This window comes from Pteropus medius, unplaced genomic scaffold (assembly GCF_902729225.1).
Source record: "Pteropus medius unplaced genomic scaffold, Ma_sr-lr_union100, whole genome shotgun sequence".
Classification (NCBI taxonomy): Eukaryota; Metazoa; Chordata; class Mammalia; order Chiroptera; family Pteropodidae; genus Pteropus; species Pteropus medius.
The window spans coordinates 9,349,967-9,376,660 of record NW_024354503.1 but is presented as its reverse complement, the minus strand read 5'-3'; the positions used below and the strand labels follow the sequence as shown (position 1 = coordinate 9,376,660).

At 38.6% G+C, this 26,694-nt stretch overlaps 1 protein-coding gene across 4 annotated transcripts in view; it reads right to left on the bottom strand.

The window, feature by feature from the left end:
• Positions 1–17,916, bottom strand: part of TPD52L1 (TPD52 like 1) — an 85,661-nt gene extending 67,745 nt beyond the window's left edge. Inside the window, exon 1 of one of the 4 annotated variants that reach the window (XM_039854269.1) lies at positions 17,664–17,916. In XM_039854269.1, coding sequence (XP_039710203.1) covers positions 17,664–17,682 — 19 coding nt within the window. In that variant the 5' untranslated portion in view covers positions 17,683–17,916. The remainder of the gene's footprint in view (positions 1–17,663) is intronic. The other 3 variants (XM_039854270.1, XM_039854271.1, XM_039854272.1) reach the window with 3 other exon arrangements.
• Positions 17,917–26,694: the final 8,778 nt, after the last annotated feature.

Below are 26,694 nucleotides of genomic sequence, written 5' to 3'. Positions count from 1 at the left end.
TAAAATGTTATGTACCCTATTTAATTCGCAAATTCTAATGTGTTAGTAATTCAGTAATTTCAGGATCTTCAAAGTTAAAGTAAAATGTTGCTCAATCAAGAAAAGTTATAAACCATGCTTGACACTATGTCCAATTAACCATAGCAGGTGGTAGGTAATTCTGAGAAGAGACTCACTCTCAAATAAATCTGCCTTTGAAAATGTAATAGTACAAACCTGCCTTTCTGTTCCTTTCTTCCCTCCCTTCAATCTTTATTCCAGAAAGTCATATTGGCTTACGACGTCATATATGTTGAACTAATAATTACATAAAAATAAAAGGGCTTGTGCAGCAGTTATTTTAAAGGACAGAGGGAAACTGAGACATTCGATGATTCCCAAAGACTCTGAGTGTAACAGTTACCCACATGAGAGAATAACAGCAGTAACCAGAGCTATGGGTTAAAGGTGATGAAAAGGTGGCATCAGGATGGCATCAGAATTCTCTTTGGTGGTGGATTCAGGTGAGCTCAGACTCCAAGGAGAAAGTGACTTTCTTTGTTGAAATGGCTTTCGAACAACCCCTATTAACCAGATTGCCCATAAGATGCCACTCCCCAGAGCAACACAGTCCTCTTAAACACCAACTCTGAATTTATCTTAGAATGCTCTAACAATGGTATCACGAATTAGAGCAGAAAAGACTCACTTTAAACAACAGCTGCTCTTTCAGAACTTCCATCCATAAAAAAGATCACTGGCATTCAGAGTAGGTTCATTGAAGGAATAGAAAAAAGAAGTTAGTAACACAGAGTGAAAATAAAGGAAGAAAAATGATCATTCTGCTACATTGAAGCTATCCTGTGAAAAGGAATTTGTGCCTTAAATATATACAACATACTATAAAATTATCAACACTGTAAAAACAAAACAGCAGTTCAACTCACATTATCATAAATCCTATATAAAAAGGGAAAAAGATTATCTGCTTGTAAAATATTTTGCAAGAATAAAAAAAAATTCAACTACTAATACTAAGGAGAACTAGCATTCATACATTGGTTCTTAGTTTACAAAGTGCTTTGAGGCACATGGAAATTGTTATAATAACTATAACAATTGAAGGATACAATCTCTGAGCAGTTGTCTGCAACCAGGAGGCTGAGTGAGATGACCTTATGTCTTTGAGCTGCACTTCCTGCCTTAAACAACATATGCTGAGGGTCTACTTGAGTAACCCATTGTGCTCTACAGCAGTGGTCTCCAATCTTTTTGGCACCAGGAACCAGTGCTCCTGTGAGAATCTAATGCCCGATGATCTGAGATGGAGCTGAGGCAGTGATGTTAGTGCTGGGAAGCGGCTGCAAATACAGATGAAGCTTTGCTGGCTCCCCCACCTGCTGCTCACCTCCTGCTGTGCGGCCTGGTTCCTAACAGGCCACAGGACCAGTATTGGTCCGCAGCCCAGGAGTTGGGGACCCCTGCTCTACAGTACACAATGATATACAAGAAACAAAACAGAGCGAAGGCATAGTGTTTTTCCTCTTGAATTTCACTGTCTTCTGGAGATCTAAATTGATCAGGAAAGTGACTGGGGAAGTTGTGTCCAAAGTGGAGGACAAAACTATCAGGGATGCCTAGAATTCAGTCAGATACGTCTGTTAAGACTGAGTGGTCTGAAGAATATGAAGGATTTCAGTGTTACACCAAAGGTCTTTACAGTTGAGTGGAAAATATGTTTACATTTTGTAAGAGCCAAAGAAATATAAAATCCAATCAATTGGTGTGGGGGGTGCAGTTTTCCCTTTAGAAGTCATGGAGTGGTGGACATGGCAAGTTTAAGTTCAAAGTATTCACCAGAGTCGCCAGTGAGAAACTAGTCCCAGCCCAAATCTCTGGTCCTTATGCAGCCTCCAGTGTACTCAGAAAGCTACCCATCTCTTCTGCAAACTTAGTTCAGTTAACCGATCAAGTCTCTGTGCAGAGTATCAATGCCAGAAAGATGTAGAATCATCTACAACTACTCCACCCCCCCCATTTCACAAACTCCCTTCATCAACTTATTTTCCTTAGCATTTACCAACATCAAGTATACCACGTCTTTTATTAGTTTATTGTTTGCTATTTGCCTCTTCCCTAGAGTATGAACTTCCTGAGGACAGAAATTTTCATTTTGGTTGCTTATGTTTTTTTCTGGAGCCTAGAACAGTACCCGACATATAGATATTTTAGATAATTATTGAATAAAGGAATGAATGAAGAAATTAATAAATCCAAAACTGTAGAATTAGTATTTTGTAGGAAGACATCTGAATATTTGATATTTTATATTATGTTTTAGAGAATGTGGTCTACTGAGAGACTATCAGACATAATTACAATGTTAAATGTTTAATCAGGTAATTGAATTAAATGTCGTTATAGGTAGAAATCCTACTAAGTTTGTAAGTAATAACAGAACACTTAAGAAAATTTCAGATTTATTATATTTATATATTTAATGTTTAGATTTATAAGATTTTAGTACTTGGGAAGGTTGGCCAATTAGAAAATTAAAGTGCTTAAATATGAAATTGAGTATATCGGCTAAATTTTTGTATCAGTTGATATCCTATTTGAATATCATACTATCCAAAGTTCCTTTAAGGGCATTAACATTTGCCAATTTTATATATAGAATAAATTTGAAGCTGAACTTAAAAGTAAATTTTCTGAACCTGACTTTAATAAATAAAATGTTAACTTTTAAATTAAAAATAAACCTCCAAATAGTCTTTTTAACCGGACGAAGGTACACATGACCACAATACGCTATAGGTGAAAGGCTGCATGGCACAGAGAAAGGTTCACAGGGCTACAAGGCAGAAAAAGTTCTTGTTCTAGGGCCTCCACTTATAAGAAACCAGCCTAGGCAAATCCCCTGATGTCTTGGAGTGCTTTCATCTACAAAATGAGGAGACTGCATGAGATCATTTATTAAATCTCTCCCAACTCTAAATTATGATGCTGTTCCTTAAAGACATAAAACAGATTCAAAATGCTGTGAGAGCAGAGAAAACAGGAGGATTACTTCCAGTGGGAAAATCAGGAGCTCATTAGTAGCTGGGTGGGATCTGACAAGTTGAAAGGAGGGGAATAGTATTTGAGGTGAACAAAACCACCAGAGCATAAGCTCTAACACGGGAAAGTAGAAAGTGGGTTTGGGAAAAGAGGAGTCAAGAGAAAATGTCCAGGAGTGAGCTAGGCATCGAGTCTGGTCAAGAGAGGACTTCACCAGCATGTTGATGAATATATGTCATAACCCAAAAAGCTAATGTATTAGTAGCAGCCTTTACTGTATCTGCTAGGATGTCAGAGATAGTTTCATAGCACCGCAACAGCATTTGCATAGGACCTAAATAAGCAATTGATTATCAAAATTATATCTCTTTGTATTAAGATTAGATTTTACAAGAATACACTTTTAAATTACACAGCAATTTCTTGACAGCTTACTTAAAAATTAGCTTATACTACTTCATTAGTATAAGGCTCAGGATGACTCAAATATAATGTTACAGAATCCATCTTGAGCTCTATGAAAATGAAAAAATACTCAGATAATTTGTTATTTCTGTAAAAGATTTCCTCTGTCCTAAATTCTGAACAAAGCTAAAAATATTCTCTACTGAAGGGTCAGTGAAAATTGGAGATGAATAAATTTCTATTCATCAATATTTCAAACCCTCGCAGGCTATTAGTGAGGACTTGGGGGAGGTAGCACACTGAAGGAAGGAAATAAGGGTTTTTCAAGTTTAGTTCAATAACGATATGTAGCATGCAGAATTTTGTTTTTAAGCAACACAAGAATAGGGACATACTTTCTCATAAATCTCTATAAACTAGCTAATCAGAGCAGGCCCTATGTATATTAAAGAAGAAAATGCTACCAAATTATTGTAGCTTCTATTTCTATAAATGAGACTTTTCATCTGTCCAGTTAAAATAATTTGAACAGGTGTTACTGATCCAAGGTTTTCAAATGCCCTGAAATCAGCTATCCAGGCAAACCACACTCCATGCCCATGGACTGCAGCTCTCTCCTCCTTCTCATCCTTCATCTGCCTTGTTGTAACCTCCATACCTAGACAGCCAGAAAAACATGGGCACCCGAAGCACATCGTTCATTTGCACATCTCACACCGATAATCTAAGTATTTGCTCAGCATTTGCTTAATGGGGATTGTGAGAAAATGAATACCCATTTCTTTGTAAAATATACACCAGGTATCCAGTGACTTCTTTTCTTTTAAGCTGTCCCACGACAAAACTCTATTCTCACACACACACACACACAAATTTAAACAACAATGCAGAATAACTAAAGATCTCATAGGGGAACTAAATGTTTATAACATTTCCTGGGTCTCTCCTCAGCCTCCAGGCATCTCATTCTCTCTCCCACTTCCTCTCTTTCTGTCTTCGCCAGGACTCAGTCTCTATGGGCCGTTTCCTCCTCACTTCCCACTCTCCTTTTCTTAAAAAGAGTAACTTAGTTTTACCCCAGCTTCTATCTTTATGTTGAAATACCCCATTTCTAAGCTTGATGTCATCTTCCGGAGTTCCAACTGGAACTCCGGAAGATGACATCAAGCTTAGAAATGGGAATGACGTTAAATGACAATGGAGGACTACTGGGAGCTCTTACCATCACTCTAGTACTTCTTTAATTTGGGGAGCTTTTGTGATAAGCTATAATAAAATTTTTTTAAAAAACCTATTCATTTCTTATAAAAGTTGATAGATGCATCCCCCATCATACCCTCCTAGGGTCAAGTATGATGTTATCTACTCAATATTATTCATTCATTCATTCATTCATTCATCATTTTTCCCCACAAGTATTTATGAGTGCTTTCCATGAACCAGTCATTTCTAGACACAGTGGATGTGGCAATAAAGAAAACAGGCAAAGTCCCTGCCTTCGAGGAGCTTAGATGCTCATTGGGAGAAAAAGAAAACAAATAACTATGCATGATACACAATAACGTAGTGCTATGAAGAAAAATAAAGCAGAGTAAAGGGGATAGACAAAGGTGGGGTCACATATATATGTAATGTATACATGTATATATTCATATACACACTAAGAGTTTTTATTTGTCTTAAAAAAAAAAAAGGTCTAAAATAGCAAGAGCAGAAATCTACATTTGTCCTTAGAAGCTTTCAGAAGACTCAGAAACTTCAAGCATGCTGCTAAGCAACTGACACCAGGATCTTCAAAGCCCTGCCATCCAGAATACACACCTTTCTCCACTGGCTGTGCATTCCTTCAGCAAGGCTGCACTGTAATAACCTAAAACTCAGCCACAGAGACCAGAAATAAGATCTGCTAACTGAAAAGATAAGCACTCCTGGCATTCCTCCCAATGATTTATTAAATTATTGTGAGAGAAGTACTGGAAACATAAGAAAAATTTACCTGTTCATTCTCAGAATGTGTCCAAATAATGAACATTGCTTTGTATGTCTGCTATGCATTTGTTTAAGCTTTCATTTAAGTTAATAAAGAAGGACCAAAAGAAAACCACTTAAAATATCCTCTTGATAGCAAAATTTCAGTATGCTTTGGTAGGTAAAATTTATGCTTCAAAAAAGAACTTTGTATGCGGGCCAGATGTCCAAGTTCCCTCAACTTATAGATTTATTTCATTCTTCAACCTACTCATCTTTCCTTAGCTCTCGAAAGTTATTTTTAACAGCGTGGTAGATGGTATACAAAATCCAAAGAATGTATTAGCTTGACACCTATTACAACAAAAATCATGTGGTAAACTCACAAAAAGAGGACTTTGGTTCTTTCGCCCCTCACAAGGAGTGCTCAGTCCATGTGTCATGAGAAATTAATAAATGAATCTCACCTTCCCATTTAATTGTCGTAATAGTATCCTAGCACTATACACATATCCTGTCACTCAATTGTCACAAAACCCACTAGGTGGCTACCACTTTCATCATTTTGTAGATGAGCAAAGTGAGATTTGGGTAAGTTAAAGGTCACATAGCTAAGAAGTGACTAAACTGGGCCATGAATCCAAATCTTTGTGACAACATTCATGCTCTTCACCATGAGGCTAGAGTCCCTTTAAATGACAGAATCTTTACTCCTTGTGACTTTTCCCCATATAACTACAATCAACTCCTTAGCCTGGAGAAATAGCTTATGTGGGTATACGGCCATTCTCTAAATGAGAAGTACCAGCATCCAGAATGAAATTTTAGCCACTACATTAGAAAATGAAAATATCTAATTGGCTGCAAACTTTCAACATAGAAAATGGAATCAAACATAGTTTAGGGAACAGTAGTTTTATATATAAAACAGCAGGGTTTTTTTGTTTGTTTGTTTTTTTAAAGCAACATGTGTTGAAGTAATTTGAACAAGTCTCTTAAGAATGAGCTAATCAAGACCTTGAAGGGCATCTGATCCAACCCTTTCAGGTAAGAAATGAGCAAACAAAAGGACTCAAAATATGAGTGACAGGGTGATGACAAAGTTGAGACCAGAACTCAGACCCCCTGGCTCCCCATCTTGTGCCCTCTCTCTACATCAAGTTGCCTCTCAAAAGAGTTTGATAAAAAGATAAATGACAAAAACAACAGAAAATAACTAACAACCCAGAGAAAATTTTAGGTTTACATAAGAAAGGACAGCCAAGGCCCTCTATAAATTGTTCCTTGGACCATGTGTCTGACTCAAGTGGAAAGTCCTTTGGCTCAGATGACTGAGCTGGTACAGCCTTATAATTAAGGGTAGAGAGGAGAACAGAACATAGACTAAAGGGGAAGGTGGACTCTGTCTTCCCCCTGTGAACACCTGCACACATCTACATTCAAACACACACAGTAGCCAGGCTGCACGAAGTAAGAGGACACCTGCTGATAGAAAGTCAGCGTTAGATTTAATGGTGATATTCATAGATAGATGCTGGTCTTGTTGAAAGAATGGCAAACCCAGGGTTAATTAGTTCTTTTACATGGGGGGAGACATAGGGTATAGAACCCATTTTTTTTCATTTATTTAACTACTTTGCTTCAATTATTTCCTTCACATTTATTTTTACCATTCATAAAATTATCTGATCCTGAACTAAGACAGTAGGAAGAGCCTATTGTTTCAGTGGAGCATTAACAAGGAACCAGTAGACTTTCAAAAAGATTGTAGTTTAGTTCATTAACTTAATAAACATTAATTGAACCCCTACTATGTGTAAGCTCTAGGTGTTGGAGATTAAGCAGTGACCAACACAGTAAAATATCTTTGTTTCATGGAACTTACATTTAGGAGGGCTGGGAAGAGAGAAAGAACAAAATAAACCATGTAAAATATATAGTATAAGAGAGGAGGAAAGCTGCGAGAGAGAGAGAGAGAGAGAGACAGAGACAGAGACAGAGACAGAGACAGAGACAGAGAGAAAGCAGGAAAGGGATATATTAAGTGTCTGTGTGTGTGGTACGGAGGCAAGGTGAACTTTACACAGAGAAGCCAGGACAGATCATCACTGACATCTGCAGAGCTCAAGGCGAGAACATAAAGCAAGGCACACAGCCCATCTTCCCTTCCCACACAAATCCCTCGAGGTGTCAGTTATCAGCTGCTGCATCACAAATTACCACATAGTTATCAGCTTGAAACAACACACATTATCGCAGAGTTTCTGTGGGTTAGAAGCTTTCTGGGTTCTATCTCAGGGTCTAACAAAGCTGCAATCAAGGTGTCAGCTGGGCTGTATTCTCACCTACAGGACTAATTCAGGGAGAATCTGCCTCAAGGGTCACTCAGGTTGTTGGCAGAATTCATTTCCTGACAGCTATAAAACTAAAGGCTCCAGGTTTTTGCTGCCTCCCTCAAGTCCTAGAAAATGCCACATGTGGGATTTTTGAACACAGCTACTTTGTCGACCTACAAGGAGTTTGGGCTCCAGTCTGCTAAAACAGAGTCTTTTGAACATACATAATCAAGGGAGTAACATCCCCTCCTGTCTGTTATATTCTATTAGAAGCCACAGGTCCTGCCCAAAATCTAGGGGGAGGGATTATATAAAGTGGTGAATACCAGAAGTCAGAAATAACCAGGATCACTGTAGGGTCTGTCCACCACAAATACCATCAAGGGCTTCATGCATAGGCCCATGGACAACCTAGCCCCTCGAGTTAACATCAGCACCCTCAAAGATGTGTGTACACCAGAATCATCTGGAGTGTATGTTAAAACACAGATGGCCCACCCACAAAGTTTCCTATTCAGGAGCTCTAGGGTAGGGCTTAAGAATTTGCATTTCTAACTAGTTCTCAGGTGAAGCTGATGGTGCTTGTCAAGGGATTACACTCTGAGAACCAGTACTCTAGCCTGGATATCTGAGCTCATCCCACTGCCATCCCCCAGAGCCAGCTCTCAGTTTCTCAGGATTAGGAATGGCATGCTGGCAGCATGGTCTGTCCTTGGAAGGTACATGCAAGCCCAGAGACACACTGAGAACTGTTTGGGCAGAGAATTATGGAGTCCCAGCTATCAAGGGAATGGTCTAGAAGAGGAGGCATAGGTTCTAGGTAGGCCTATAGATTGACTAATTCTGGACAAGGCTCAGACAGAAGGTGGCTAGAACAGGGCCCTTTAAAGTCAGTGGCTCAGAACAAGTGTCAAGAATTGTGAAGGGTCAGATTTTACCCTACTTGCAAGCAAACAAATGAGCCTGCTGGTTTCATGGATGCTGGCTGAAGACACACGACTCCTGGGTCAGAGAAAATAGACAATTAGTCACAGCAATAGCAGTAGCCATAATAACAACTTGCAACAGTTTCCTGAGCCCTAACTCCAAAAGGGTGACGTGAGGAAGGCCAGGTGTTGCCTCTTTACACAGTGGGGTAAATTTCAGGAGAGTATAGGGGCTGCTAGCAAATCTGCCCCAACATCTGGTCCAGAGAGAAACCTTCTCTTTATTATCCTGACAGTAAATCAATCTGCCCCTAAGGGAGATAGTCTCTACCTCCCAAGGCTGCCTGCTATGCAAAACGTCCTTAAAGGATCGTTTAGAAAACAGACAACATTAGGCCGATTACCAGAGGGGAAGGGAGATGGGGAAAGGATGAAAAGGATAAAGGGGGTCAAATGTATGGGAATGGAATGAGGCCAGACTTGGATGGTGAGCACACAATGGAATATGCAGATGATGTATTATAAAATTGCATACCTGAAACTTATATAATTTTATCAACCAATGTTACCCCCATAAATTTAATTAGGAAAAGAAAACGGTCTAGAGAAAATTAGCTGTTAATGCCTTTCCTCAGAAGACCAGTTATGCAGAACCTTGAGAGACTCATGGAGAACTGTCTCCTGACAACAGGGGTCCAGTTGCCAGGTCTAAAGGTAACACTGTCTAGCAACAAGGATGAGGATGAGAATGAGGACACAGGCCAGGAAGGTAACTGAAGAAGAGCTTCTGAGGCAGAGGGATTAGATTAGGAGATGAGGTCAGAGAAATAATGGGAGAGTAAGGGGGAGAGATCACACAGCACCCTTGTAGCCACTGTAAGGACTTCGCCCTTTACTCTGAGTGAAATGATTACTTACTGCAGAGTTTTGAAGGGAAGAGCGGCATGATACTACGTGTTTTGACAGGATCATTCACTCTAGTTACTGTGTTGGGAATAGATCAGGGCCCAAGCAGGGAGATTAACTAGGAAACTGCAGCAGAAACCTAGGTAAGAAATGGTGGTGCCCTGGACAAAAGCAGAGGTGTGGGGAGTTGTTCAACTCCAGGTATGTTTTCAAAGTAGAGCTGGCATGACCGACAGGGGTAAGATGGGGGGCAAAAAAAACCAAACAAACAAGAAAAATCGTTCGGTGGATAGGTTTGGGGCTTCTGCATTTGAGATGGAGTTACTATTAGGGCTATTTTAGAGGAAGGAGAGCAGAAGTTCAGTGTTAGACACGTTAAGTTCAAGATGTTTATTAGATATTCAGGCAGACATATCAAGTGGGCGATCTGAAGTTGAGGGGCCAGCAACAGGCTGGGAAAATAAATTTCGGAGTTGTCAGTGGATGGATGAAATTCAAAACCCCAAGTAATGAGGAGCTCATTAAGAGAGTGCGTAGATAGGAGTGTAAGATGGGAGACTGAGGTAGGGTTTGTGAAAAAGGAAGAGAAAAAAAAGTTCGGTGTCCTGGAAACCAGGAAAACAAAGTGCTTCAAGGAGGAGGTAATGAGCAACCGTGCTAAGTGATGCTGGTAGCTCAGCTAAGATGATGACTGAGAACAGACCACTAGATTTATTTTTTAAAGAGAGCTAATTTTCTTTCTTCAAATCAAATGGAACCCAAATTCAGTTATTACATGAGACCATTATGTCTCCACCATATACGACCACCATATGTAACAGATCCATATATAATAGGTGCATATATAATAGGGAAAGGGATAAGGAGACAAAAATCTGAGGACAGAGGCCAGCTCTGTAGAGGAGAGCACAGGGCATCGACAGAGAGGAGAGGGCTGGATCATATTTCAAAAGATTTCTGCATGTATGTTCTTATTTCTAAACTTGCAATAAAAAATATGCAAGTTCTAATTCTCAGAATGTGCTACCTTCTTTCAGGTACAATGTCACGGAGAGCAGGCTATGGGAACATCTTCTAAGAGCAGGAAGCATGGATACCTTGAAACTTCCAGTTAGAGCTCTGGGGTGGCTAAAAAGAATAACGAGGCAAAAGACTCCATTTTCCTCCTGGACCACCCTAACTCTCAAGGGAAACCATCTTTCTATGATATCTGTATGTACAAATGTATCCATTTTAACAGCGAAAATGTTGGAAAATATTTATAAACAATTTTTTTCAGCTCTCATTATTGTTTCTGTCAGCTTTTGCATGTGAAGCGGGGAACAATTAGTGGGGAAAAAAATCCAAAAGCCAGAGACTCTGAAATTGAGAGATCTGGAGAGACCGGCACCCTACCACCACCCCATCCCAACTCATCTTATTCTTTTTAATGAATCAGGTCCATTTCCAGGAGCCCTGATGAGGGCTTTTGCTAGTGATTGGCAAAAGAAATTTTTAACTATAAGAAAAATGCATTATGCAATATCCAAGGAGTTAGAGGAGTCTATAGTTTAGATATACATCAGGGAACATGTAACTTGTGTAAGATACAAATAGCCTTTGGTAAGGTAAGTTTGGCAATGAAGTATAATGAATACACACATTTTCAGTGTATGGTATGTTATCTGGCTATAGCACAAATAGCAAAGTGTCAGATTTTTGTCTTTGGAGAAAAAAGCAATATGCTGGTGATGAAGGGGTATTCTTAGAGATTTGTGGTTTTACTCTGGGAATTTCACTGCTTCTGCATCAAAATGCAACACTTACAAACCACTGACACTGTGAGAAACTATTTAAAATTCATCTTGCCTCGAAGACCCAAAGCTTCCTTTTAGCTAACTTGAATTCATTAAAATATTCTCCTGTCTTCCCTGGCGCATTCATGACAATTCTTAATTTAATGCGTATATTTTGAATAAATTACACTCGATTTCTTAAATATTTAATGAAAAACAGAATGACAGCCTTGAAAAATCCACAGTATGGAGTCATCCTTTATGTGTTCTTAACTGCGACCAACTCAGTAAATTTAAGATGGCTTCAAAGTGTTGCCGGGGACATTCCAAAACTGCAGAAGTGGTGGATATTCGCATACATGTAGAGCAAGCCAGGCTGATGACTGAGGCTGATGCCCCCTTTTCTTCATTTGCCACTTTAGACCACAAAAATTTCACACCGAGATTGCTATAGCAGCTTAGGGACAAATCTTCTGACTATCCATTGTTCCCACTAGATACCTTCTTAAAGTAGATAATGTGCTAATATGCTTTGGAGATGGTTAAATAAATAAAACATATTCATGTAAACAAGTAATTATAATAGTCATCAGACTATAAAAATCTTTCTTTTTTAGGTACTCATTGAGATTATTTATTAGTCCTTTCAGCCAGCATCTAAAGAGCACAGATCCTACCTTCTGGAAACAAGCATGCAGATCCTATGCCTTTTAATTATTTTAAAGTCCTGAGATTACTGGATACAGATGAACACCAAATAGAATAACATATTTGAACCATTTCACGTTTGAGCTGGTTTTTCCCTACAGCTAGTGGTAAAATGCTATACAGGTTCTAAGAATCCCATGTTGTGTGACTTTTATAGAATTCTTCATCTCAACAACAGAACTAGAACAGCTAGCTGTGGATACATGAACTTGGGGTATTATGGGGCTTGTTCTTAGAGACCTCAGGTCTTCTGGGTCATAGTCATAGTCCCAGACCCAGACGTTGCCCATATATGGGATGAACAGTGCAAATAAATTCTGCCCTTTAATAACCCCTTGACCATATCGAATGTAAAACAAAATCTATTATTTGCAACTTTACACCCCGACTGCTAGGCGCACCTATTTGAGACAGTATAGAATAGGAATTAAAATTTCAAAGTGTGAAGTCAAATTCTCTGATTCCAAATGCGGGGTCCAACATGTCCGACCTGTACAATTGGAGAAAGTTGTGTAACTACTCTGTCATTCAGTTTTCTCATCTGTAAAATGAAAATAACATCACCTTCCTCATGACTTTGCTCTATTAAATAATGTGATTTTTGAAGTGCATAGCATGGTATCTGACATTTAAAAACAAACACTAAAATATTATTGTTATTAACACCCTCAACGTGAATTTGTTCTAATTAGCACGTAAGTACTCTACGAATTCCATTGGGAATAAAATGCGGCATCTCGTCAGTTCTATGGGCCATTACCCACAGGGATGACTCTTCTTTGCTACCCTCCCCGGGAAGGTGACCCATGTTAAATTCATCTTTGTTTCCCATTGGCATATGCTGCCCTGTGCATATTGAGGGGCAGTGTCGTATAGCGGTGGCGCTCACATTCTGGACTCAGATAGGCCTGGAGTTGAATCCCACCTTCTTCACTTAACTTTTCTGACCTTCTGTTTCCCTGTCTATAAATGTGTTCAATGTAATGATATCTATCTCATGGTGTTATTATAAAGATTTGATAAGATAATGCATGTAAAGTTCTTAGCATATGCTACTAAAATCAAAAGCAAATGTTTATATATACTTTCCATGTACTGGGGATTGCTTTAAGAATTTTGCTTGTATTAACTCATTAAATCCTCATTACAATCCTATGATCTAGGCACTATTATTATCCTTACTTTACATGTAGAAAAACGAAGGCCAAGGGAGATCGAGTAACTTGCACAGGGTCATAGTAATGGTGACAATGGCAGGATTAAAATCCAGGCAGTTTGCCTTAATTGTGGAATCTTAACCACTATCCTCTAATATTTCTCAATATTAAGTGCTTGTTGAAAATTTGCTATTACTACAGTAATCAATAAATATTGGGTCAAATATTTATTAAATGACAATATTTGCTGAAGTACTTATTATTTATTATAGCTCACTAAATATCAACTCTTAACATAGCCCACAAAAATGGACTCTCTTGCTTCTAAGTTTTTTGAAGCAACTTCTCAGATTCTGCCCACCAAGGGTATCAGGAAAACAAGGTGCATATTACGGAAGGCAATTTAAAGTAGGTTTCCATATACCATAATATCTATAATTTGTATCATTAGATTTAATAAGAATTTTAATTGCAACAATAGTATATGGTTTGTTGCAAATGATTGACTTCATCTTATGTATACATCACTATCTACATTAAAACTTTTATTTGGAGGGAAAATAAAACAATAGGAGGTAGAAGATAGTAAGAATGTTTTTAACAATACTTTTAAAATTCATAAATCAAAATGTATAACACCTAGCTTCCATTGTTTGAGGTTTATGAGTCTATTGCCTAAAATTTACAAAATAAATTTTTCCTTTGGGAAATCTGATCCCGACAATATAAGTGACTTGGCCAGTTGCTATGGAATTGTTTTATAACAAAATAACACACTTTGTTTATGAAGCAATAATTTGTTTTCCATGCAATACTGATAAGAAGGATATAATTGTATTTATTTTTCTAGCACTTCATTCCTTGCTTCATTTTCTGTTCTTATTCTTGTTTCTTCTATTTCTAATTATATTACCTTGCTGTGTTTCATATATCTGTATAAAATGCCCTAAGTTCTTCCTGGAGCAAGATGAGGGTAAATAAATGTCCTGGGAGCAAAGTATAATGTAAGGTATATATGTCATTATTACTTTAGTGGAATTTGCAATCAGGCAAGATGAATCCGGCATTTATTACTTTATGTCATTCATGGACTTCTGAGAAGTCTTCTCAGTAGAATATCTGAATATAAAAAATAGTTACTGCAGCAGGCTGAATAATGGCCCCCAAGATACCAGGTCCTAATCCCTGAAACCTGTAAATGGTACCTTATATGGGAGAAGGGTCTTTGTAGATGTGACTAAATTAAGGATCTTGAGATAGGAAGATTATCTTGGATTACCCAGGTGAGCTCTAAATGAAATCATAAGTGTTCTTAACAACTGGAGGCAGAGGATGATTTTTCACAGACAGCAGAGAAGGCAGTAGGAGCATGGAGGCAGATACTGGAATGAGGCAGATATTGGAATGATAAATTTTTTCTTTTCCCAGAGAAAAAATTTATTCGAATGCCACTGGCAGCCACCAGAAGCTGGAAGAGTCAAGGAATGGATTCTTTCTGGAGCATCCAGAGGAAGCAAAGTCCTGCTGATATCTTGATTTTGGTCAAGTGATAATGATTTTGGACTTCTAGGCTCCAGAACTATAAGAGAATAAGTTTCTATTGTTTTAAGCCACTAAATTTGTAGGAATTTGTTATAGCAGTCATAGGAAACTAATATATTCATCTGAATATATAAAGAAGGGTTAAGTGGAGAGAAAATTGTCCTTTAAACATTAAAGACAGTAGAAAGACAAAAAGTTATTTCCTAGAAAAATGAAATATAGAAAGATAGTTTAAAAAGGTCAGAAACTTTTTATTTTAAAGGACAGCCACATGTTTCAGGAAATGCTATATCCCTAACCAAATTCCTACTCTAATATATTAAAGGAAAATTCTCTAATACCAGGAAAGCAACTGGGAATGCTGGCATCCTGTGGGTTTCGATTCCACGTTATTCTCCAGCCCCTCCTAATTGAACCCCTCTGCTATAATCCCACTTCTGCATTTTCTGTTCTACCAACTTCCCAGAATGTGCTTTCTTTTGCTAGAAGTAATCTTTTGTTTTACAAAGTCAAACAACATATTAGCAGCATTTCACTTATGAAAAAGTCTCTAGGGCAGACTGCTTTATTTATTGAACTATATGTGCAAAGAATGTCCATAGCACCTGGGTGGTCTCCTGAAAAATACAGGGGACATGTCATCAGCAGCTGCCTACTTAACCTCACTCCTCTTTCCTCTCTCCAGATCAAGAGGCAGAAAGATAAGCCATCCACACTATAAATAATTCTATAATAAATTGTGCTGATGATATACACTTACACACAGGACTCTCTCAGAATCTAAGAGGCAATTCATTTAGCCAGAAAAAAATATGCCATGTAGAAAAAAGATTTTCTCTGTAAATATTTTGTGAAAAGTTTTATTCTGAAAGAATTTGATATGTCAGCTGCTTAAATGACAAAAAAAGTGTCCTCCCCATCCACTCAGGTTCCAACTAGTCATGAGGGGAAGGGGAAGTAGCAGAGAAGGCAGGGGAGAGTAGGCAGGGGCTTTTTTATCTTTCCTCTAAAGTAGTAGGCTTTGAGTGGGAAAGAGCTTCACAGCATCACCTCTGCTACTCACTACCTACTTGATTTACAAGGAATTTACATCCTGTGCCTGTTCCTTCTCTGCAGAATGGGAATGAAAACACTACCTACTTGATGGGACTGTTGTGAAGAAATGAGTCAACACACAGGTAAAGCACAAAGAACATTAATGCAGACACAGTAAATAAACATTATTTTGATTATCACCTACCAGGCCGAAAGTTTTTCAGGTTCTCTTTGCACTATGTGGCCCTCTTTCATATCATAAACAATTTCACATTCATCAGATAACAATCAAATTAATTTTTGTCTCTTCCTCTACTGTAAATTTCAGGAAACAAAAATCAAGTCTGTTTGCTTCTCCTAGCACAGTGCTTGGCAAAGGAAAACACTACAATGTTTGTTAAGTAAATCTCACAAGTAAACCCATGACATCTGTGAGTCCAATCGGTTGTTTCAGGTGTCTTCAGGATTCCAATGAACGTTTTCTACCTGCTGTAGTTTTTCTCCAGCTCACAGAGCAATAAAGTGACCTGGGAAGTTTTCATATATACCCATAACCAGGCCCCAGAGATTCCAGTTTAATTGGTCTGGGATTAGCCATGGCCAGTATTTAAAACTCTCCAAATAATTCTAGTTTGCAAGACAGGTTGGAAAGCTCCAGTGTTGTTCTCATCTGCTTCAATTCAGGAGAGAAGGCCTCCAGGCGACCTCTGTTTTTGAATTTGACCAACCCCGCTCTCTCCCCACCCCCGCCCTTGGTTGAATTCTCCTTTCTTATATAGAAAATGGGGGCGGGGAGGGACTGCAAGCAGCAGCTTTCTGGACAGAATCTTGGCTGATGGAACAAATGAGGTTGGTTTTCACTGTTCAGACAACTGTAATCCTTGCAGCAAACCTGTTGGATGGTTCCAGGCCCGTGCACCAACCAAACCGCTCTCATTCAGGACGCTTCTGCCCCTAGAGGGCGAGCTCATAGGGTCATGGACCGCTTCTTCTTCTTCTTCTTCTTCTTTTTTTTTTTTAAAACGGGCTTTTATCTTAAAAGCCATCACAGAATTTCCTATACTGTAGAAGAAAGGTGGTGATGATTGTTTTAAAGGCTGAAGAAAGCTGAACTCCTCAACCCATCCCTTCTTAGCGTTGCTCTCACTACAGACACCAGCGTCGGAGTCCATCCTCCCAGTCTCGTGTTCCACATCCTCCCAGGGGGCGAGGAGGCACAGGGCTGCCTGGGGAGGCTGTGGGCGATCCCCGACCGTGGGAAACAGAGACACACGTGTCGATCTGCAGGAGATCAGCGTGCGGGCAACGCTCTCGTGGTTGGCGAAGGCCGATCCGCGCGCTGCAAGCCCCTCGCGTATCCGGGAGACCCCGGTCTCCCCGGCGCGACCACCTCTGCGCGCGCCGCCCTCAGCCCAGAACTTGGGAGCTGCAGGACGCGAGCCCACCGCTCAGGGCTAGAAGAGTAGAGCTTCCTCCCTACTGCCCCGAGGGAAAAGGGACGAACGCGGATTCCCGACCCTGCACAACAGGTTCTTTGGGCACCCGCGAGGTTCAGGAGGCCGGGGCGGGGGTGGGGGTGGGGGGTGTTGGGGCGACTGGCTAGGGAAAAGAGGTAGAGCATTCCGTGGGCGCATTTCCTGCGGAGGAGCCTCTCTAGTTAGGGGTTCCTTCGCTGGTCCCCCAGCCCCACAGCAAACCCTGTGTTTGGGGAGCAGGAATTATCCTGCAGGCGCGGGTTGGAGCAGAGTTGCGGACGTGCGAAGATGGCACCGCTCCACTCTGTCCGAGAAGTTAGATGATACAGAAAAACACCTTCATGCGCGCCCCGAAGCTGACCCTCAGGGCGATCGGCGAGTGACCACTCACCTTGTGCCTGCGCCTCCATGGTGGCCGACTTCGGGCTGAACGCAGCGGGGGCGCGCTCGCAGAGAAGCAGACAGCGGTGCCCGAGCTCAGAACGCAGCTGGCCCAGCCGCCTGCGCCCCCACCCTGTCGTTGCGTACAGGGGGTGGGGAACCACTGGGCAGACACCACTGGCCGCTTTTGGTTACCTCCGCCCCTTACAGTCCACCTGGCCCAGACTGCGCTGGGAAGGAGCCCACCGCTGGGCGCCATCTGCCGGTAACTCCGTGTTGGAGGCCGAGGGCGCCCACTCCTGGCTGAGGGCGCGTGCTCAGGCCCAATCAATGTCTAACCAAGCTCAAGTAGGCCCCGAATTCTGTTGTACTAAGGCAAATACCACGGGAGAGAGGAAAGGAGGGGCTTACAATACTGAACCGCTGCTCCAGGTGGAAATACAGTTTCGCCACTCTGACCCTGTGGACCCAACGTTTTTGTCAACTAATCAACATATAACCTTGTTTTATGTGTTTCTCTCTAAAGACACCTTACTTAACATTGTTGACTCATTAACACTGAGCTCACCACACACGGCACTATAGCTCATACCTGAATTAAACTTATTAAGCTTTTTAAACTTACCTATTTTCTCCCTAGGATGCTAGGCAGCACTTCAGCATTATACTTGCGAGCCATTTTAAATGGCAAAATCACCCCACACCGAAAGCACAAAAATGGTTCATTTGTGGTCCATGAAAAGGGTCCTTGTTTACAGTCTGAGAGCTGAAGGCTGAAGGTAGAACTTAGCCTTGTGTGCATTTGTCGGCTTAAAATTTTCGGGGCTCTGCCCATGTCTGAGAATGACCATGAAAGTGCTGTATTGATTTTGGTGTCATAAATAAATTTTAATGACACAAATTCACAAATATAGAATCTGCAAATAATAAGCATCAACTATGTATGTATATTTTCTAACCCAAACCCCATAGGAATCTCTGTAGGTCAATGAAACCGTCTCGATTTTAGAGAAAAAACTAGAAACAGTTCTGTTCCAAGCCTGACCTGGCAATGTAATTGAAAAGCATGGCAGAGACTAAGAAACATCAGCCCATGTCTCATCTGCTCAGGTCTTTGGCTGTTACAGCTCTCCTCACCTTTTTTTTTCACATCTATGCAATCTTCATCTAAAATGAAATATAGTATTATTTACATTGGTTCACCATTTTTTTTTTTTCAGTTTTTTGTTTCTTTCCTAAAATAGATGGTAAAAATCTGTCAGGGTCAAGGGCAAGTCCCATACTGAGTCCCTTATATTTCCTGCCAAAGTACCTTATACAGATTCATAGCTCAAAGAAGATTTATTAAATAAACAGTTAACTAACCATTAGGTTCTATTTTATCCATGCCCAAGTTATTGTAAAAGTATAGACTAATGAACATTAATGGAGTCTTACATTTTTGCTTGAAAAAAGGAACACTTATGATTTCTTGGCATATGTATAAACATGTATTTTTTATGTTGAAGATATCCCAGATTTGTAATCACTGATATTAAATTGCTCTGTAGAACACCAAGGCTTTTGGTAAGAATGACCATGGATGATCCAAGTGACGAATCAGAATCAGTGAGTCTATTCAGTTGTTCTGTTCCCTCTACACTGGAAATTAAACACCGAGATGACTCTCAGCTATTAAAAACAGCTAAAAATAGTTAATGACTTTCCAGCTTGAGACAGCTAACCTTCATCTACACTCTGACTCATTTTTCAGATTTATAACATTTAAAGCTACTACCATCTTACTGTCTTTTACCATTGTTTATAAAAATAAAATATTGATATTAATTCAGAAATATTTATTAAATACTCTCTGTGTCAGGGACTGTGCTAGATGCTGAGGATACAAGTAAAGGGCATGTTCCTTTTTACCCAGGGAGTTCGTGATCTGGTGAGAAGGAGGGATACACAGACGCTTTATAAAACAGGGCAGTACTATATGTGCTATGCCAGAGTAAGTCCAGTATGCACATAAGCAATGAGGGAAGTCTTCTAATCCAGACTGCTGAAGAGATAAGGGAATGTTTCTTTGAAGATGTGTGCCTCACTGAGTCTTGAAGGATGAAGGAATTAATCAGGTATGTTGCATAGCCCCAGAATAATGATTTAGCCAAGAGAGACTATTGTTATGTCCTTCCTTTGCTTCGTAACTTATGATGGTGAATTTCTTTAATTTTTTTAAAGCTTAGTAAAACAGCCATCTACACCATCTTGTTCATCTTTGTAGCTACTCCACATGGAAAACGAAGAGCGGTGTTTGATTAAGTCAATGAAATACTGGTTCGCTACTCCAGAATTGATCTTTCTGCAGAGGTGGGATGTAGTAGAAATCATAAATGTCCAAAGGGAAGATGTATTCAACAGTCCTTGCTTAATCCAGTTCCAGGTCACTTGTAACATAAGGTGCTGAGGGTGCCCTTAGGAGGTGACAGGGCATGGAAATGAGAAGAAGGAGCAGGAAAGACAGATAAAGTATGCAGCTTTGACACAAGAACCTTACTAATACACTGAAGGAGGACATGTGCCTTAGGGCTCTGTTAGAGTCTCACGCTGATAATTACTAGCTGTGTAGCCTAAAGCAAGTTTCTGTGCCTGAGTTTCTGCATCATGTGGCAGAATATTCTCTCCACTCCCCAGATATTCTGATTTGATTAGGTTTTTGAAAGCTTTCTGAGTAATATTGATGTGCTTCCAAGATTGAGAATGACTGTTTTAGAAACTGTCCACGGCAAAGATGAAAGATACTAAAGTCTCAGTTTTTAAATTTAAAAATTTGCCACCCAGGTAAAAAGAAAGTCATGGGGAAAAAATGTCAGTGGACAGAGTAAGGCCTTTTTTGCCCCTTCTTCCAGGGGAATTGCGGAGGGAAGAGAAGTTTAAAGGAGAGCTTAGACATGCATCTGTCCGTGTACCTTACCCTTTCCTTCACGACCCTCATCACAGCAAAGAGGACCTGGCCTTGACAGTCCCATCGGAAATTCTGATGACCAGATTGTTTTGAGAAATGTTAAGGACAGAGTGAGTGTCATTTTGAATTCCTATACCTTTTCAGCTGGTGTAGAAAAACATCTAGGAGTTCCCTTGAGCCCCACATGGGGTATGAGAGTTAGGAGCAAGAATCAGTTAGTGAGCCAACGTTCCCAGGAGGCTGGAGAAAGAGAGCCTCTACTTCCTGAAGCCAAGGGAAGGAAGGGGTGCAGCAGAACCACTCAGGGAGTTAAGAGGCGCTGCACAAAGGGAAACACAGTGTCTGTGTGGGACCTCTGCCTAGCCCGAGGACCTGCTGGTATCACCCACATCACACTACACAGCAGGGCAAAAGGAAATGGGGAGAGTTTGGTGAAGTATAGCTCGAAGGGGTGACCAGAACTGCCTTCTCCCCAACTCCGCAAACTCCCCAGTCCTCAGGGGGACTGGAACGTGGTTCCTGTTCAAGTCCGCCAGCCAGAGAGCTGGCCATGGTGGCCGGGGGAGGTTAGTGGGCTGCAGCCTTGCCACGGCCCCTGAAGTAGAGATCCAGGAGCTGAACATCAGAGGAGTGCAGCATGAGGCTGTAGGGGTTCAGAATGAGTCACCCCAATATATGCCTCTGTGATATGGGGATTGTTTTGAGCTAAAGGCAACCGAGACCCTGTGGGCTCAAGATAAACTCCTACCTTCCCAACCCCTTAACTATTTAGAAGAATTTGAACAAGGGCCCTTGCCCATAATAAGAGATTCTCAGAAATAATCCCTTTTGACCTATCTGTATTGAGGACAAACTACTAATTACTGAACATCTGCCTTTCTTATCCTGAAATGACCTTGTGAATCTCTAAGGTGCCTTACCTCATCCCTGGCTCAGAATGTCATATATACTTAATTTTCTTTTTCTGTCTCTGAACCTCTCATGTATGCAGGGTCACCGGCTCTCTCTTATGTGGAGTTCCAGTGATTTTTCTACATGCAGTTAGATAGATATAGTTTTTCTTTACTCCTGTAAAATAGAGAATTATATTAATGCACTCTCTAATATAAATCTACCTTTGGGATAAAACCAACTTATTTGTCAATATTTTGTTTAGGATATTTGCATCTATACTTGTGAGTGAAAGTGGTCTAGATATAAATAGGGTTTAGTATAGGGAAAAGAAACCAGTCTAAGATTTTAAAGCAGGAATGGATTTGACAGAAAATTAGGATCTTACAAAATTATTGGTAATATCAAAGTAGCAGGGTCTACCTGAGCATCTTGGAATGACTCCCCAAAGAAAAGGGAAGTGCCTCACTAAGGGTGCTACAACCTTGATACCATCGCTGGAGCTAACTAAATCTGGTTAGCTGATGAAGCAGCCTGTAGCCAGCCATCAAAAGCTGGAGAACATATACCCAATGCTTCTGTAGTGTATGGGACCTTGCTAACCAGCAGAAATATCTATAGCTGCAAAAAGATGGCTTCTATCTATCTTGCATCTTCTAAACATTGTGTGAGAGTATCTCATTCGAGAACCTAAATCACATCTAGAACCCTGATGGTAATGGAGCCTAATATTTATTTTTTCATCACTTACAATATAGAAAAATATTTACATAAATGTAAAAAACCAATATGTGATGTTCATTCAAAACAGCGTACGTATTTTTAATCACATTTTTTTTTTTCAGTAAAACTACTTAGTTTTGTCAGTAAAAGACAATGTCAAAGTTAAGTTAGTCTCATAGAATTGGCTGAAGAGGATTTCCTATTTATATACACCAGCATGGTTTATGAGTTTGGAATTATTTTATTGACCGTGGTAGAATGCATGTGTAATATCATTTGGGCCAGATGTTTTCTTATAGAAAGACTTTTAACTACTTTTATTCAATTTCTTATTTGTTTATAGGACTATTTTCATGTTTTTTTAAGAGTAAGTTTCATTGGGCTATATTTTCTAAGAGTTTATCTATTTCATTGAAGCTTTAAAATTTATTGGCATAAAATTGTCCCAAATATTTTCATACCTACTCTTTCTTTTTTTGTTACTAATATGGATTAGTGTGCTTTCTCTAGTGTGTTTGTTTGTTTGTTTGTTTTTCATATGCATTGCTAGATGCTTAATGGCTTTATTAAACTTCTCAAGGAACATATTTTTGGCCTGGTCAGTCATTTCTATTGTATCTAATTTTTTTTCTCTTTATTAATTCCTGTTTTTATTGTTATTAATGCCTTTCTTTGGATTATTTTCTGTTACGTTTCTGACTTCTTAACTTAGATGACTAGCTCTTTCATGTTTGTCTTTTTTCTCTAACATGTGCATATAGGGTTTTATATTTCCTTCTCAGGAAATTTGATAGCTCAAAATTTTGCCATGTAGTGTTTTATTATTCAACTCTAATTTAAAATTTTTTTTGACCTAAGGATTCTTTTAGGATTATGTTTTCAATATCTAACTTAATAAGATCTCTTCTTTTAATTTCAAATTTAATTATACTGTGTTTGACAAATGTGGTCTTATGACGTTACCTCTGAAATTTGTTGCGACATGCTATATTGTCTAATATATAATCAATTTAAAATTTTTTTATTTGTTTAAAGCTATATGTATATTCATAAATATCTACACATATATTCATAAATATCTACATGTCTTTTAGATCAAACTTGTTCATTAAGTTGTGAAAATCTTCTACATCCTTATGATTTTTTTCTCAACGTTCAATTACTGAGAGCTGTGCATTAAGGATTTCCACTATAATGATGTAGCTGTTAATGTCTCCTATTTAGAAGTGTTTCATACTTCCAGTAAACTTAATCCTTTGTCTTTATATAATGATTCTCTTTATTTTGCCTCAAAAACACCGTTTTAAGATGTTAATATAGATATGCTACATTTCTTTGGGTTTGTATTTACTTGATATAACTTTTTCCAACTTTTAGTTTCAATTGTTGTTGTCTCTTGTGAAAAGTACACTTTCTTTTTTGTAGTCTGACAACTTGTTTCTTTAGCATTGATTGTAATTACCTCCTATGTATTCATTTTTTCTACCATCTTATTGTATACATTTTATTCTTTCTAATTTTTGTTTTGAATCTTGTCTTTTTTCTTATTTCCCTGTAATTGTTTCAATATATACACAGTAATTCTATTCTTTTAGTGATTATCTTCATATTTTAACATGCATAGTTAGGAAAGTCTAAAGTTAGGGATGTGTTTGTGTGTGTGATTATTTTATTATTCTGACACAGTCCAAAATAAAATTGTTAATATACGCTTAAATCAATATTTCTAGGTTGAGTTTTTTCTTCAAAATGAAGATAAAAACATGACCTATAATAGTATAGATAATGAAACCATCTGGCATTCACCTTGGGTTCCACATACCTATCCAACTTTATCTGGAACTAATTTCCAGAATTAACCCTCCATTTCAGTGGGACTGGTCTCTTATTGACCAACCTCCTTCCACGTGTACTGTCCTTGTGCTTGTCCCCATGCTTTTTTCATCTCCTTAGAAAACCCTTCCTTCTTCCCACTAACCACCTCACTATGTATGTGTGTGTATGCACACGCATGCGTGCATAAAATCTTCTTGAAGGTATTATTATTCCCATTTTACAGACAATGAAACAGAGTCGTAGATTATTTAACTGAATTGAGTCAGACAGCTAATAATAGTGGAACCGAAATATGCACCCAGTCTAAATTTCTCCACTTGTTCTTAACACAGATAACAGCCTGCCTCCAATTTCTAATTTTCTTTCTCTCCATTCCTGGGAACAGTAAAGCAATTACTATCACAGTTCATTTGGTAATAATATCAGGGAATAAGCAGTGAAAATATAAATTAAAAACCAAGTTTAATGGACTAAATTCATCTGAAATTAATATTGCATAATATCAATGGAAATTTTTGAAAAAAGAAAAAGTATATTGGCTTTCTCTTAAACATATTGACTTACATCTGTATCAGGATGCTTCACTTTCTGTGTGTCTAATGACATTCATTAACCAATCACCTGTCTTTTTCAGAGGAGGAAGAAAAGGGCTGCTCTATTCATGAGCTGGGTCAACAGTTTAAAGCATCGATGGAAAATGAAGAAAATTAACACAACCTGACGAATGGCAGGAACTGTCAAGCAATGTGACATTTCAAACCAGTTTAGTAAGGACAATGCATAATTATTCCCCATAAGCATCAAATGAGTATAGCAGCCACATAACTGCTGGTGAATAGAATCAATCTGAGAGCAAACAGGATTCATCAGACTGCTGAATAATTCAATGTCTTGTAGAAAAAGAAAGATTTCTTCTTCTTTTACTCCTCCTATATATTCAAGGAGTTTTGCTTTCTACCTTATTATATATATATATATATATTTATATTTTATATTTATATTTTAATTTTAATTTCAACTCTATCTCCAAACCACTTTGGTCAAAATACCCCCTGCACTAATATACACACACTCACTCTGGTTATGGTAACTCACAATGAGAAGAATTACAATTGATTATCACTGTATCATAAGCTAAAGATAAAGAGTTCTACCCAGAGCTGTCATTTTCAATAAGAGCAGCACAAGAATTTTGAAGTACACAACATAATTACTCAAATAAAGGAAAATCTTTTTCCTATAAATTATGTGTTGCTGCTGAGTACTCTACCTTTTATTTTACCATAGTTCTTTATTTGCTATTACTCAGACTTTCTTGCTGTTGTACTTATTTCTGCTTGGCATGTGATATTTCTACATCATTCTAAGAAGTCTATCCTGTCTCTTTGTCTCTTAGGCTGTGTCATTTCTTCCAATAGGCTCCATTACTTATTTAATGAGTGTCTGTATTTAAAGGGTATAAATTTTTGCCTTTTTGTTTGTAATGCCTTAAAACTATTTTTAGCTTTCATAGTTTAAAATTTATGACACATGTAGTGATTATGTTATGTTTCTGCATGTGGACTATGAGTGATTCAGCCATCATTTAACTTATTTGGCAGATTTTAGTTTTTTGATTTTGTTTTTTCCTTCAAGTCAGCCACCATACTCTTATACTGTTACCAATGATCTTTCTAAAACACATATCTAATCATGTTATTACTGTGTATATACATATATATATATGTACACACACACACATATATGTATATATATACACACAGTAATAACACGATTACTGGATTAGATAGATAGATAGATAGATAGATAGATAGATAGATAGATAGATATCTCCATAAAGCAAGGGCATTTCTCAAAATTTATTCTGCCTAATATTTTATATATATTTTCTAAAATAAATAAAACCAAGTAAGACAACATTTAAAAAAATAAACTACTGCAAGGTCTAACACTTTGGGAAATATGCATATTATAACTCTCTCTTGGAGTTTTATAGCACTGTGACAATTTCTGCAACAAAAAGTAATTTAATTGGCTTAACTCAGCATTTCTCAAATTCGACACCCTCTCCTCTCCCTGCCCCAATATACATGTTTTGGGAAGTAAGGGGAATCATTTCCTAAAATCTCATGGAACTCTATTCTTGGGAAGACGATGACTCTACATGAAACGAATTAACAGTTTTCCACAAGACACAGGGAGCCTTTTTCGATGTGTCTGTGCCCACTTCTCTTCATGTACTGCCCACCTCCCGCCAATTACTCACTTGCATTCTGGGCTCCAGCCATTCGTAATGTCTTGCAGTTTAAGGCAAGTGCCTCCACAGCTCTTTGTATTTACATATATTTATTTAATCTATTGGGAAAATCTTTTGTCCTCTTGTCCATTAAACTCATCTCATAATTAAGATTCAACTTTTAAAAATTGCTTCCTTTGTGAAGTCTTTCTTTACCAGTCATACCATGAAATCTGTTGACATAAAATAAATTTTTCTAAGTGTTGTATGATATATAATTCTGGTTGGTACTCAAATTAAATTTTTCTATGTTAATAGTTTTGTATTTATTTTAATGTTTGTTAAAAACATATGGGCTTTCCATTTACCATAATGATGGAAAACTGATTTAGAAATATATTTATTTTA